The sequence below is a fragment of the Xiphophorus couchianus genome, chromosome 15, assembly GCF_001444195.1.
Source record: "Xiphophorus couchianus chromosome 15, X_couchianus-1.0, whole genome shotgun sequence".
NCBI lineage: Eukaryota > Metazoa > Chordata > Actinopteri > Cyprinodontiformes > Poeciliidae > Xiphophorus > Xiphophorus couchianus.
In genome coordinates, this window is record NC_040242.1 from 6441911 (window position 1) to 6457807 (window position 15897).

General features: G+C 35.2%; 1 protein-coding gene across 16 annotated transcripts in view; it reads left to right on the top strand.

Annotated features, from left to right (window-relative positions):
• ptprk (protein tyrosine phosphatase receptor type K) overlaps positions 1–15897 on the top strand; it is a 106705-nt gene that overhangs the window by 76766 nt on the left and 14042 nt on the right. For 11 of the 16 annotated variants that reach the window (XM_028039883.1, XM_028039882.1, XM_028039884.1 and 8 more), the window contains 11 exons: positions 1407–1589; positions 2358–2477; positions 2724–2833; positions 2933–3134; positions 3221–3326; positions 3428–3500; positions 3807–3929; positions 4897–4971; positions 5231–5267; positions 10299–10434; positions 13080–13109. In XM_028039883.1, the coding sequence (XP_027895684.1) occupies positions 1407–1589; positions 2358–2477; positions 2724–2833; positions 2933–3134; positions 3221–3326; positions 3428–3500; positions 3807–3929; positions 4897–4971; positions 5231–5267; positions 10299–10434; positions 13080–13109 (1195 nt within the window). The remainder of the gene's footprint in view (positions 1–1406; positions 1590–2357; positions 2478–2723; positions 2834–2932; positions 3135–3220; positions 3327–3427; positions 3501–3806; positions 3930–4896; positions 4972–5230; positions 5268–10298; positions 10435–13079; positions 13110–15897) is intronic. The other 5 variants (XM_028039886.1, XM_028039892.1, XM_028039893.1 and 2 more) reach the window with 1 other exon arrangement.

The window sequence follows — 15897 nt, forward strand, 5'->3', positions numbered from 1 at the left end:
TTGGAGCTTACCGCTTTTCTGTGCCTATAGTTTTCACAGACAGAAGGAACTGACCCCTTAATCAAATCCAAGTCTTCCAGCAAATCTGTCTTAATACTGGTGGAAAAACCTCTTGTAAATTCCTGGTGAAATTAGATTTTTCTCAGAAATGTACTCTCATAAATCCTCTTTGTTTGCATGATGCACTTGAAAGACAAGTGATTCAATAACCTGATGTTGGAGGAGAGCGTAATGAATTGTGTGGGTTAATACATGCAACAACCACATATTTGACTTATCCACTTGTAGCTTCAACATCCTTGAACTTGAACTATAAAAACCCATGTGAGCAATAAAAGGGACAAATTCGCAAAACTGGTCCTTATTTAGCAGTTCTTCAGCAAATATTTACATAATAGACAAAGATACATACTAGGCAATAGAAAAAACAGAATATATCCACAGTGTGCAGTGTGAGTACAGTTGTTTTGCTTGTGAGTCGCTGTCAACTCAGAAGATAATCCTTGCATTTCCTTTTGACATGCTCTTCTGCAGAAGATTTCATCATACTTTATGCCTGCTGATCAAGTGGTCACTTCTGTCTGAGACAAAGGCTTTCCATCGTTACTTTATCAAAGCTAATTACATGCTTCTTGACAGTATGATATCTTTTCTACTTCCCAAACTTAGATTCATAAGTCTTTGGCAGTCGTTGACATGTCCTTAAGATTTTAGCCTTGTTTGTATATAGGCAAAGTAGTTGAATCTCAGGAAAAACAAAAGCTGATAGTCATCCCTGTAAATAAACTGCTTGGCATGAAGTGGACTCATGAGTGATAAATCAACAGAGTTTGAGTTTCTGTTCCTTTCTCCAGGTGTACTGTAGGGTTGTGTGTGTGTGTGTGTGCGTGCATGTGTTAGGACTGGGGGTTTATTGATCCAGTTAAATGAGCCAGTTAAGGTAATTAAAGCCTTGGGCAGTGACAAAGGAAAGTAGATTATATTGACAATAGCAGTCTGAATCCACATTAAGGATGGAAACCAGAGATTGCCTACAGAAGATATTGCATTTGAGAAATGGTGGAGAGACAGCACAGAGAAATGAGTGTTTGTTCAAACCTAGATGCGTCATCATTGGGAAATGTTGGCCCGCCACTCCTAGTTGTTTTTGGCAACAAAAAGAACAGTTGCTTGAATCTCATACTGCACAGAAAAGAAAGCCTGAGGATTTTTAGAGTTTCTTTTAAAAGTTTGAATGCAATTGTTCATGTAAAAAATAAAGTTACAAAAATGCTTTTTTAAGACAACACACAGAGTTACTATTTTTTTTTATATTCTTGTAATGCAACTGTGTTTTTTGAGATGAACAATCAGCAATTTCTAAGACCTTTATGGTTTACCTTTCTTCTCTCCTTTCTTTTTTGCAGAACCCATGCGTACACCCAAGAGGCTGAAGATTGCTGAGACCAGAGCTCGTTTGATTGCGGTGGACTGGGAGTCCCTTGGTTACAACATCACTCGCTGTCACACCTTTAATGTCACCATTTGCTACCATTACATGACCGCCGACAACCACAGCAAAGCTGACTGCTTGGATATGGATCCTAAAGGTAATACTTATAAAGGAATCAGGTGATCGTTCAGTGAAAAAATATGTTGGTGTGCCAGGATTTCTTGTTTTAAGCGCTGTGAAGTAAACTAGAATTGATATTTAATAATAAGTCTAGATAAGAAAGCATCTCTGTTTATTGCTAAAAAGTATGTCCAAGAAATATGGTGAGAACATTTTGTTTTAAAATTGTGCTCCAAAGTTGATATTACAAGTCTTAGGGTCATTGTTTTAGGCATAGACTATGCACAATATTTAAATATTTCAGTTAAATCATTATGTGCATTGCAGGTGTCATTCTACATTAGTAGACCAATGTAATTTGAAGAATTATTTATGTTCCCTCTAAATGGTCTTGAGATCTATTGATTTTTCCATTGATTAATCTGACAGAACTGTAATATCCAATTATTCTGATGATTTATTTCTCAATGAGTTTTATTTCCATGCACAAATGCCAGACCACTCTTTGGTTCCTAAGATTTACAACAAAAGTCTTTGCTGCCTTTTTTAAATTCATGGCACGGGGTCTGTGTTTGAAAGTTGAATATGTTTGTGATTTATTTTGAGGCATGAGTAGCACAAAAGTCCTTGCGATCTCAGCCATTTTCTATAGTCACGACGTAAAATACCTGCTGCAAACATGTATTTGATAAAACACTGCTTTTAAATCTGCACCTTTAAGGTCTGAAAGTGACAATTATATGAGCTTGAAATAGGTTGTTGTTCGACAATATAATTATTAGTTCTCTTTGTTTTCCTTTCTCAGCACCTCGTCACCTGGTGGGAAGCCTGCCCCCTTACACTAATGTTAGCCTGAAGATGATCCTGACCAATCCAGAGGGAAGGAAGGAGAGTGATGAAACCATTATTCAGACTGATGAAGATGGTAAAAAAAGAAATTATTCATAGTTGGAATTTGCTTTTTAAAATGTGGTTGTTTTTATTAAATTTTCAGTTGGCATCTTTTTGTTTTTCTAAATTAAAAAATAAACGCATAACATTTTATGATGCTCATCTGTTTGTCTTCCTGTGTATGTTTCATTTTGGTCCCAGCTTCCTCATTTGAGGAGCAGAATTTTACTGCTGGTTTTATTAGCATTTACAGATTGTGTCTCTCTGTTTGGGTCAACAGTTCCAGGTCCTGTTCCCAGTCAGTCACTTAGAGCCACTCCATCTGAAGAGACAATAATCCTTTACTGGAAGGAACCAGCTGAGCCCAACGGAGTTATAACACAATACGAGGTAGTGTCCTTTCTGGAAGCAGTTGAAGTAGCTAAATTTGTAACATGCTCTGCCTCATAAATATTAAAAACTGGTTTATGTGCCACTGAATCTCTTCAGATCAGCTACAGTGGTGTGCGCTCATTTGACCCTTCAGTACCTCTGCAGCGCCCGGGACTCATGGTGTCATTACCTTCAAATGCCACCCACTACACATTTGCCCAACTCCACCCAGGTGTTACGTATCAGCTCTCTATACGAGCATCGACTTCCAAAGGTTTCGGGCCTGCATCTACCCTTAATGTGACTACGAATATCTCAGGTAGAAGAGAGATTTTAAACAAAACAAATGTCTTTAACACCATAACTGCTGAAATAACAATGATGCCATTGTTATTTCTCTCTTAGCCCCGACGATAGATGAGTATGACGTGTCAGAGGCATTTCTTAATGAAACTGCAACAACTATCACTGTCCTGCTCAAACCTGCACAAGCCAAGGGTGCACCTATAAGGTATCATTTTCATACATGCTGTATTTCTTGCTTTTGGCCATATGAGTATTGAAAAAAACTATAATTATTACTGTAATTACTTTCTTTTTCTTTGTGTATAGTGCTTACCAGATTGTGGTGGAGGAAGTAAATCCTCAGCGGTCACGTCGCCAGGCTTCATCTGATTGTTATGAGGTGACAGATATACATCTCTGCTTAGATTTAACAAGCCACATATGCATTTACTTGTGTGCTAGTGAATATTATGTGGAACTCATTACCAGAAAATTTAATGTAAACCTCAGGCAGTTTTGCTCAAGTAAAGCAGATCCATTTGCATTATTTATTATGAAGAGGCACAACACTTTGATGCAAATGTCTGTATTCTTACATTAACAAGCAAACTCTGCTATGGTATATTATGTGCTAAAAATATTAAAGCTGTGCTATGAATCATTTATCAATCACATGTATTGACAAATCACCCTTAATAACTCCCAGGTTCCAGTTTCCTACCACAGCGCATCAAGTGGTGGTTCTCCATATTACTATGCTGCCCAGCTGTCACCCAGCAACCTGCCTGAGCCCCTCCCCTTTACTGTGGGAGACAACAAGACTTACCAGGCAAGTGTTCTTAAAAAAATGTTTGACATTAAAATGATATTTCAGTAATAATATAGAAACTTACAATTATCAAAGAAAATGATACAAAGCTGAAGAAAACTGTATCATTGGTTTGTAAAGCAATAGTACCAACTAAATAAATGGGGAAATTAAGTTGGATCATGATTTATGCAATATAATAAAATTCACTGCATGTGATTGCTATTGTTAGGGAAAATACCTATCAGCTATGTTTAGCTAGATTATTCATAGAGAGTGTAGCCACTTATTTAACATTACATGGGTATCTTCAGTAAGAAAATGAAAATGGAAACAGGAATAGTGATAGATAATTTATGTCAACCACGCTAACTAAGAGAGAAATTCAGGTTTTTTACTTTGAGACTAGGTGAGGCTGAGCATGGTGCTGTGATGAGTGGAATAGGGTTTTTAACCAAGGGAAAAGCCAAGCTTCAAGGATGTTTTAGGGAGGTCCTATAAGTATTAGAGAGTGCAGGATGCAGGGATGGTGGATGAAAATTGTCACAATCACAGGTCACACACCTGGCCTTAACCATCAGATCATTCCTGCTGAATTTAGTTAAAGATCTGGCTGAACGAAGGTCGAGGGGATGCCTGCGACGTGTGTAGTTGCTGATTGTGCAACTGATTGCGGCTGGTGGGGTTCTGCTTTGGTATAGCTGTTCTGACTTTACACAGCCTGGAACACAAGGAAGGGGATTGAGTCAGGGGATAGGGAACAAGTTGCACTGACGAAACAGACATATTTCTAATGACATTGTACTTGTTTTTGTTTGTTAAACTGTTTAAGCAACGCTAACTAATTTACCATATTGAAGATTAAATACATCTTCTAAACATTGTAATAACAAAGGTGTAACAATTACAATTTCTGATCTAAAGATTTGCATTTGATAAAGAAAGTGACTGTACTGCCTGAAGTAAAGTTGCATCTCGTGCTGTACAGGGATTCTGGAATCCCCCGCTGGCTCCAAGGAAGAACTACAACATCTACCTCCAAGCAGTTAGCAGCACAGAGAGGGTAAATACACATTTATTGATGTTGTATGAAAATGAAACATCAGCTCCACACCTGGAAGCTGTTACAATTAAATATATTTTAGTTGAAGAGGCAAAGAGATGCTCTAATTAACTCCAATTTAGACATTCTGTATAGGCAATGACTTGAAATCATAGCATGGAGCTCACAATATGAATACGGTCAATATTGCATTGTCTTCTTAACAGTTTGTTGCAGGATACTGAAAAATGCTCTTTGTGTTTTTTGTTTTTTTTTCCAGGAAACTAAGACACAGTGCCTGAGGTTGGCAGCTAAACGTAAGAACAAACTGTCATTGTTTATATATGTTGTGGAAATAAAAGCCCTAAATTGTGATAATTATAGCTTAATATTCTAGATATCTCAGAAGATAAATTTTATGAGCATTTTTAGCTCACATAAAGCTGTCATATGTTGTTAAGTCAGTTAATGCTCCATATTTACTCATGTCCAACTCTTATTTAGCATTTTTCTTTGTTATATTTCATTGTTGCTGTTGCGGTATATTATGGATAAAAATCTAATGATCTCTTGTATCTATTAGACTAGCTTCAATTGAGATTGTTGTTTTTATGATTTACTATAGTAGGAGTATTCAAGATAACAATATATTATTGCTGCATTTCAAACTGAAAAAACACATCCATGTTATGTCTGCTTATGTACAATTTTAACATTTGTTTGTGCATACTCTCCAAATAGCAGATTTTAGCAGCAGCCATATGTTAATAGATTATCAGTCAGATTTGAAATTGTGAAGAAATAATCCATGAACAAGCCCACACACATGCATGTGCTGTTTTAAAAATGGGTCTAATGGATTAAAATGGATCTGTTTAGAGCCTGAAAAAGGATAAACAGAAAAAAACATATTATGTTTTCAATTAAGCTGACAATCGTACACCATTGTATATCACATGCTGATAACAGTCAGGGGATAGTGAACTGTCTTGCAACTTTATACATATATTATGTTAAATATCAAATCCACTCCAAAAACATATTACCGGTAAGTATTTTCAACCTGGCTTATCTTATTTTCAATGTTTTGAGATCTGTAGAATTTGCTTCTGATTAAGGTATGTAAAAATACATTTTTAAAAAATTGATAATCATGAGGGCAGAGAGGGCAAAGAGGTGCTTTGAAAGTGAATGAAAACTATGACCTATCCTACCCTTGTTAGCCATTTTGCTGCTGTTTTTCTGCAGTGGTCAGTGCAGCCCACTGCAGCTCAGAAAGCTCATAAAGCTACAAAATCAGATGACGTCATTTTGAGCCCAATAATCCATTACAATGACCCATTACTATTGATTACTTAGGTAGATGACAGCCTTACTAACCATCTATAATTCAATGCATTATGTGATAGTGGTATGACATAAAAAGGTATAAAAAAAACAGTGACCACAAATTTTAGTTGTTTTTAGAGATTATGGAAGTGACCAGTAGATGTTTACTTGTGGACTTGTAAGGAACTTGATCCATGGCTAGATCAAAGGTGTGGTTATACTTCTCCGGTGCCATTGGGGTGTCATATTTCTCCACATATATAAGACGAACAGGGGACTTTCCTGGATCATCATATTTCAAGTAGTGCTTGTGGCTGTAGCTGCCAGAACAGGTGGCCACTTGGACCAAAACCTGGTGAAACAAGCTGGCATTCTGTCCTTGTACCCTGAGGCGGTCTGAGTAAAGCTGGAAGTCTTAGGAAAGCATTTTTTAAATAGTAGATGATAATAGAGAGGAACAAAGTAATGGGCAAAGAGGTTGGACGAATGTCCCTTCCTTTCTCTCTGCATGTGTTTGTGCACTGAAGCATGCGTCCAGGAGGGAGGATTAAGTGATGGTGGTCCTCTGGGACCACCATCTGGGGTATTGTGTATTGTGTCATTGCTGCCTCAGGGAATTGTATGTGTGTGTGTGTGTGTGTGTGTGTGTGTGTGTGTGTGTGTTTGTGTGTGGTTGTGAGGGTAAGTGGGTGTGTGTTAGTGTAGTGACCTGGATCATTTTTACAGACATTAAGAGTCGACATTATGAGGTCAGGCTGTGAAGCCTTTCAAGATGTGGATGTTGTCTTGTTTGGTTTCTGTCATGTTGTCTCCTACTGGCTTATCAAAAGTTGTGGAAAGAAACAAGTTGTTTTGTTATTTACCATGGTTATAAAAAGATAACTAAATAGATTAAGATGTTTATTTGTATAATTCATTTCAATGTAAAAAAAAATGTTTGGACTGCAACAATTTTCATTCAAAGTGGACATTTTTACTTGATTTCGTTGTTGATTTATGCAATGCAGTGTTTATATGCAACAAAAAAAACATTTTCTAGCACAAGTAATATTATAACCCTCAATATGTCTCCATGTGTTATACCAAGCATGAAGTAAAACTTTAGAAACTCCTGTAAATGATTCTTTCTTTGGAATATTAGTATTCATGCGCTAAAAGAATACTACTGCCTCCACTTGGATGAAATTCTCACATTTGTTATGTTATAACATGATAGTGTTCAAAAACTTGACATTTTTCAGTGACAGTATATTCTTCTAACAGTATATTCTTCTATAATGTTTCATATGCTGGCAAGAAATAGGTACTACAACAGTTTTGATTGGAATCCCATTTTTATGTTAGGATTTGTGCAAACAAGGCTTTTCTCCATCTTTATGCAGTCCCACACCGCAAACTTCACACTGTTCATCCCAGTATGCATACTATATGCACAACAACACAACTTCTAATTCATAGAAATGACTTTCATAATTCCTTTAATACTTATTTTATACAATTACTTTTAAACAAAGTAAACTATGCTTTTAGATTTGCCAACCATTTTGTTAAGGTAATAAATATTGTGACTCCAGCTTTACATATATTATGGAAACTGAGTCTTTGTTGAATGTAATGTTACATAACTACATGTTTTATCAATAAACATATTTATTGAAGGATTTTCAGATCACAAATATGCTGATAAAACAGCACTGGGATTGTTGACATTTAGTATTTAAAGTAGATTATTGTTTGATAGCTGCATTACATCATGAAGCGTTTTCCACATATGTTTTTCTCTTGGATTATTTGGATTACTATAATACACCAAAATACTCTTATGTGGTAATATACAGAATTCTAGTTTTCCAGCATAAAATGATTAAGTAGAGCTCCCAAGCTTGAAAAACTGTGCTTTGTCTCCCTCATGAATTAGATTTAAACTCCTGCACTCTGAAACATCATTGATGAATTATATTTTAAACAGTGAAAGTCTGGGAGTTCATTCAATTCTCCAAAGTCACCAAGAACAGAGATGAGTTTGACTTGAGTATCTCACTGACATTGATGCATACATATTTAATACCTGCTGTCAAATTACATTTCCAAAGTGTTACCCAATAAAAACAGGATGCTGTGGATAAGACAAAAAGAATGCATAAAACACAAGGTGGATTGAGTATTTGTTCTCATCTGTTTATGCACTAAATGAGTGATTTTGAGGGGGGGGTTTTCCACTGACAGATTGTAGTTGTAAATTGAAATTGTGTTTGCAGAGTTAATGGGTTTAATATATTTACCATTAAGCAATTACACATGCTTTTAGCTCAGTTTATCAAGCTGCAGAAGGCAGTGTAGGCAAGGGACAAAATGATGCACTATGGCTGTCTTTTTATGGGACTTCAACAAAAGCTGAATTATAAAAACCACTGTCAATATAATCTGTGTTTATGGGTGACTTTGTCAAGAGTCAAATCTGAAAGACCTGCCTTTTAAATGTTTATTTATACAATGCACTTCTCCAAATCAGAGCAGTGACATTGAATAAAATATCTAATAAAATAACTGAATGTCAGCCTTTTTTATTTTTTTATTTTTGAAACATTTAAAAATATATATTGGAAAACAAACAAAAAAGATAATCTTTAAACTAGTAGACATAGTTGTTTTTAGAAAGATCTTTTAAAGCTTCTACAAAACAAATAACTTTCCTTTTAACTTTACTTCAAAAGTACAATGCTGCAGCTCCGGGCCTTCTTTGTTGTACTTCTCATTTCATGGCATTTTAAATTTGAATTCGTCACACCAAAGGAAAGTTTTCCTGTTTGCCTCAATTCATCTTTAATGTGCTTTGGCCTAAAATTTACAGTAGCATTTCTGGGTGTTTGAGGGTGAAATTTCAACTTTAATCTGTCATATTAATTTGGTGACGTTCTGTATATTCTTCACAATGAACATATTTTGTCTTCCCTGGTGTTGTATTTACACAGTTCAAAATGTAGGTTTGAAGATTGCAGCCACTGACCGATTTATTCACCTTGTTTCAGTTTAAATAAAGAGGTTAAATGCTTGATACTTTTTTCCTATGACTAAAAAATCTCCTTTCTAAAAGCACATTAGGTATTTCAGGTTGGTTTTGCTCATTTTATGTTAGTTGGTTAGAATAACGAAGTTCTTCCCAAATTTACCATAAACATAATTATCAGTGAGTATGTTGATCACAAACTCCAACCCGGCACAGAGGTTCACTTCGATTCAGACACCAGCAAAGTGGAGATGTGGTACTGATATGCAGCTGGTATTATTAAAAATGATCTGGTTGGATAGGGTTTTTGCCAGTTTAGAAGTCAAAACCTCAGTTGCACTTTCTTCAACATTCATGTTTGAGGTTTATGTACATTTTGCACTAACCTAGAGCACTGCCGTTGGTGATTAGCAAAACCGATCTTCAAAAACAAGATTTGTCTAATATTTGTGCAAACAATGTATGCCTATCACTTCATAAGTTATAGTTAAATTCTATTTATAATTGTCTGGTATTTCTCTAAAATTAATTTATACAAACTCAATATTTATCTGATCTTTAGCATAAGTATGAAAAAACTCTTCTATTTTTAAGTGTCGCTGCTTCCCCCCGACCCGTCACTCCCACTGCTTTCCTGCTGCTTGGCATTTTGTAGCGACAGCTTCAGAGAAAACAGAGATTATTCATAGGATTGTAAGATGGTATGCTTCGACAGCAAGAGATGTCTGGTTGTGTAAATAGTTAAAAATAGTGTCAGGATTTTTCTACATTATTTAACCACCCTACAGCCTGAGAGCAATGTTCCAGCGCACAAAACACAAGCAGGTGTACAAAAGATTAATTTTGTTTTAGTTATTTAGTTAGATTAGTTCAATTCTACACACCTTCAAGCTTTTCAATTTTATTTTAATGTCATATATATCTGTGTCTTTCCATAAGAGCGAATGAGTCTCAAATGTTTTCATATATTTATTCATTTCAGTAACTGTTGTTAAAATTTTAATCTGACCAGGTGCAACAGAAGAACCTGAAGTCATCCCCGACCCTGCCAAACAAACAGATCGAGTGGTGAAAATCGCTGGAATAAGTGCCGGTGTTCTTGTTTTAATTCTGCTGGTTCTGGTGGCCATCCTGCTGCTCAAGAAGAGGTGAGTTATAGCCCCACCACATCCACTAAATCAGATCGGATGGATTATTTTTCTTTTTTCTGTGGAGACCATAAACGACAAACCACCAATAATGAAAGTGCGCACCAGCACCCATGCAAATGCAAAACCACACAGACACAAGCACTCACCAGAATCCCTTCTCTTGTTGACTGTTGTTCCAGTATTTGTTGTAGTGGCACCATCTCTCATCCATCCATCACAAATATTGATCTCCCCTCAGACACGGTTGGTTTGCTTACTGAAGGTTCCTTTAAGGCTGATGGAGAGTTGTTTTCTGAAGTTTGTGTGAAAACACTTAGTTTTCAGATTTCTGGCTTGGAAATTTCTGGTTAAGCACCTGAGACAAATGATGAATAACAAAAGATGTGAAAACTGATCAAATTCTCAAATCAGCCCTCACAAATTTAATAAAGGCTTGTAGAGGTTGAAGCAGTGAAACCTAGGTCACTTGTGCACAGAGAACTAGGTTTTGGCAAAGTAGACTGATGATAAGAAATACTTGATGTATAGCAAAGTTTGTTTTAAGAGAAAACAAATCATCTTCAACATTTTCTGGCTGTAATCTGCGACAATCTTATGCTTTCTGTAACAGTTTGTTCTGACTGGTGTTAACTTGGTGCAGAGCTCCACCATGTGGTGGCTGGATGCAGATACTGACGAATTGGCATTTTCACATAGAACTTACTAATTTATATCAGCATGAAATGTATATGACTGTTGAAAAGAGATTATATAATTTATATAAACATTAAATTTATAAGCAATATTTATAATAATTATTCTTTATTAATTTTTGAGCTATTAACTGAATAAAATCTAACTTTCAATGTTTCTAGAATGCACTGTTTCACAATGATAAACACTAAAAATCAATTGTTCTTAAATATTCACTTCAAGTAAGACACCTGTATTTACTTATACATGATTTATTTTTAAAAAAATCTAATTTGCTAACAGTGCTGTTGATGCTACTTGCACTAAAAACTGAAATTAATCTCAAAACTTTTATGAACATAAGAAAAACATACTGTGGACAGGTTGCTAAGCCAATGAGAGAAAGCACCTCCAACTTCCTGTCATATTCAACTTAGCTGCTTTTCAGGGATCACTTTTTGGAGTTTTCGTTCCAAATGTATTAGTCATATGCATACATATGCTAAAATAAAATAATTGTTTCCTAATGTTTTCATTAAAATTCAGTGTTCTTTGCAGTTCAATGCAAAATATTAGAAATGTCGCCATGCATATTTCCTAGACTCATAAACCAAGATCATCTGCAGTGCTCTCTGCGTCACCCTCTCTGTACCACTTCTCAGGAGTCTTTCCAGAGCATCCAGGAATAGATTCTCTCAATTATTGCTAATCACGATCTCACTTGAGAAATTGAAAACAATTAAACACTGAAACATGAAGCATAATGACCTCTCATCATTAGACAACTTTTCCTCTTGCAACCCCAGCCTCCTTATTTTTATTCTAAATTGCTTAATGAATTTATGTGAGCCAGCTGTCATGCAGTAGCCTATGTTTGAAAATCTAATTGCAACTGATAACATGTGATATTCAGCTTAAAGAATACAGCACAAGTATTGAGTATTACTCAAAAAGCAAATTGTATATTGTACACAAAAACGTGCTGATAAAATATGTACCGGTAATTATTTAATCTTTTTTACCCTTGGATGTGTTAAAAGCATTACAGCATTACATTTATTGTGTTCCTACTTATTATATAATGTGTAGCTGTATAACAATAATCATTGATCTGTGATAGAAAAGAAAACTGCTTTCCCCATCAAATGATACATGTTCTACTCTACATTTCATTTGAAAGTTTGTAATTTTGCACTGACTGATAAAACCACTGTGTACGATATTGTGTAAACTTTGCACTTTCAGGAATGTTTGAAAAATCTGAAACAAATACTATTTTTTTTCATTATTATTATTAATATTTGTCTCATGAGAAATTATTATTTGCTTGTTTTTTGTTTGATGAAAGTTTCTGGGGAGATCAATCGTCATTGTCATTAAACCTTTACGACAGCACTGAGCAATACTGCATCTTTAAAATAGTGGGACATGATGACTTTGCAGTGACATCATGCTTGTTTTACAGGAGACGAGCTACTGGGTATTATTGATTGGATAGGTTTGCATCAGCTTTAACTGAACATTTATAGGAGTGACAGTTAAAATAAAGGTTATTGGTTGATGAAGGATAAATATTTTATGAGGGTAATTCAGTCCAGTTACAGTTAAAAATAGTTCAGAACATTGCATGCTTGTTTTTGAATTTCACTTCGAAAGGCTACATGTAAATAGGTTGATCGTTTTTGTTCTGGTAGTTCCTTTCTCAGTTTTAGCGCTTGTCATAGCTCTAAACTTTGGTTTTAGGTTTTTTAATTAATTAATTTGAATTTTTAATTTTTATTTTTTTATTCTGTTCCTTTTTTAAAACGATCCATAGCTGTAATGGCTCCTCGTTGCATGTTTTATTAGTGAAAGGGTGTTTTCCTCTGTTTCTGTTGTCACTGGTTGAGACAGGACAGTTTTGTCCTAATTTGCATATTCCCTTGTGTCTCATTTGTTTTTTTTGCTTTCTGATTGGCTCTCAACCCCAGGAGGACCTACTATTCATACTCTTATTACCTGTAAGTAAACAACCAATCAACAACCAGCTCACCAAGCTGCTGCTATCTTACTGGGCAAACTTTTTTAGTGGCTAGTTGTTGTTATTTTTAAAGATGCAGTATACTTTTTTCAAGATAAAACACATTGTCAGCTATGACCTAACCAACCAGCCAAACCATCCTCATTGACGCCTTTGCCAGGGTGTGGGTCAGTTCGCTTTCATGCCAGTCATTTCAGGATTTCAGCTGATTTTTTTTTATTTTTGTTGCTTATGCATATACTATATATATATTTATTTAGTTTTTTAGCAAATCGCTCTGGTGCTTTTAAAGAAAGAAATTACAATTACATGAGTGTTGAATCTCTAGCAGTGCTAGAATGTATAAAAAGGACTAAAATGATTGAGAATTGACCTTGCCCCTGGTGTCCTCTACATGCTCCAAAGTTGCTCCAAAGCAGGCTTAAAGTCAGCGATAAACCAGGACAACACTGACCTAAGAGTGTTAGTTGAAAAAAGAATGCTGCACTTGTGACTGGTAGCTCTTTGTGTGCATGTAGTCATGTGGTCACCCATCTGTCCATCAAGTCACAGGTATCACAATAAAACGTCTCAACATTTGGATTTCAGCAAACTAGCTTCCTTTGCGGGACCTTTGGACTTTGTGTTGGTAGCTCCTAATGGCTCTCTTTCTGTTGTTGTGGGTTCTTCGCTCTTTGTTTGTCATTGTCCATCACTTTCTGCGACCAAAACGGATCCAGAAACAGTAATTGGTGAAAAAAAATATCGAAGTGGCAATATAACTGGAGAACAAAGATTAAGAGTTTTAAACGTTTGATATGTGTTTCATCACTACAACCTGAAACAGTGACTGCAACAAACAAATGCAGTGACATTGTTATTGTTATTTAAATCGAACTGCACAGAATTTAATCACAAACTTAAAATAATAAAAATGTGGTATTTTCATTCTATTTTGATATAGTCATCAATTCTTTTTCTGATGACTGTTGTCTGACAATCTTTTATCTTTTATTTCCGTTAACTTAATTCACTTTTACATATTTATTGTTAGTAAATGAATTGCAAGTTTTTGGTATAATACATGAACAATTATAATTTGTATGTAAATATTACTACTTAAAGAAAAAAATTGCTAAAATAGTTTTGTTTTTTTTGTAATTTAGGTGAGACAAAACTAAAATGTTTATACATGCAGTGTAAGGTAGATATCTGGTGTAAACTGTATTCACTGAATCACATCCTCTTCAATAGCTGGGTATGTAGTATAAATTATAATATAAGCATATTTATTCTCATGTACTTATTCTTTCATGTGAGTTCAAATGGAATTAAAACACAAACAGCCAAACCTGGTCATTATTCCAATTTCTACTTCTGCTAAATTTCCGAGTCTCTGTTTTTGATCTGAAAGGTTAACTTGGTGTATTGTGGTCAGAAGGTAAAACACCTTTTGACCACAAAAGGTCTTGTGGAAAATAACTGTGTATTGCATCAGTTTGACAACAGTCACAGATGGATTTCTACGATCAGATAGAAGAACAACAACTTCCCTCCAAAACATGTAAAAGCTTCGTCTATCAAACAATGAATATTGTCACTGGGTTGAACTTTTAGTTTGGTTCTTCATTAATCAGTCATTTGTTTTTGTTTGTTTTTTTATTTCTTAAGCAGCATTTCTTTCCCTGTGTCATAATTTTATATGAATATATATAATGTTCATTGAGAGCATATTAAACTGGCCAACTACTAGTTGGAATATAACTTCTTTTTGCTGCATTGGGGTGCCAAATAAGATAATTAAGGCTAAAATTTGTACAGTGCTGTATTTGCTATATAAAAGATCACACAAATTAAATGTTTTTTTTGTTTGTTTTTGTTTTTTTTTACTATGTGCTTTTAAAAAGTGGGATGCAAAGGCATTTAATGACATACTCTCTTATCAAAAAACTGATTTAAGGTGAACATGTTTGCATTTATTTTTTGGAAAATAACCAACTTCACTTTAACATATAAAGAACCTTTGTTCATTTGTCCAGCTGTTGCTTTGACTAATGCATCTATGGATCTAGATTCATGAGGACTCTGCATCCTATGAGATGCTCTGCTTCTGAGGTGCCTTATGTTAAGTTTCCTCCATTTTAATGATGCAACACTTTGAGAAATATACCGTAGTGTTGCAATTTTAAACTGTGCCTTGTCTCAGCCATTTAAATAATTTTTTATATTGAAGACAAACAAAAAGTCTCAAGGAAAACTGCAGAGTAAAACAACAGAAATTAGTTGTCCTAATTCTGTTTCATGGGGTCGTTGCCGTTGAGTGTATACTAGTTTATTTATTAAAACTTGGCTTTTGCTTCAGTTACTTAAAGAAAACCAGACAATGGTTAAAATTCAGTGAAAACAAACGTAGAGTTATCATGTTGAGTTCAATGACAAGATCTGATGATAGTACTTGGACAATGAGGATTTTCTGTGGTTTCCTTTAATTTGACTCCTACTGTCCTTGCTTGGTCTTTCCTCTCCTCTTCCTTGCTTTTATTCTGCTCCCTGCTTCTTTTCGTGCTTCCCCTCAGCACTGGCTCTAAACTCTGCATCTTGGATTAGCAGCGAGCAGCCCCCCCTCTCTCCCCCCTCTCTGTCTAATTAGCACATTCTGTATAACCATTTAATATACAGTATCTAAATCTTTAAATCTTTTTTTTTTTTTGTTAAACGTTGGGGTCTGCAGACACAGTGCTGCTCTGTAATTGTTAATAATGACTGACCGGGTTTTGTTGTTCTTCAAA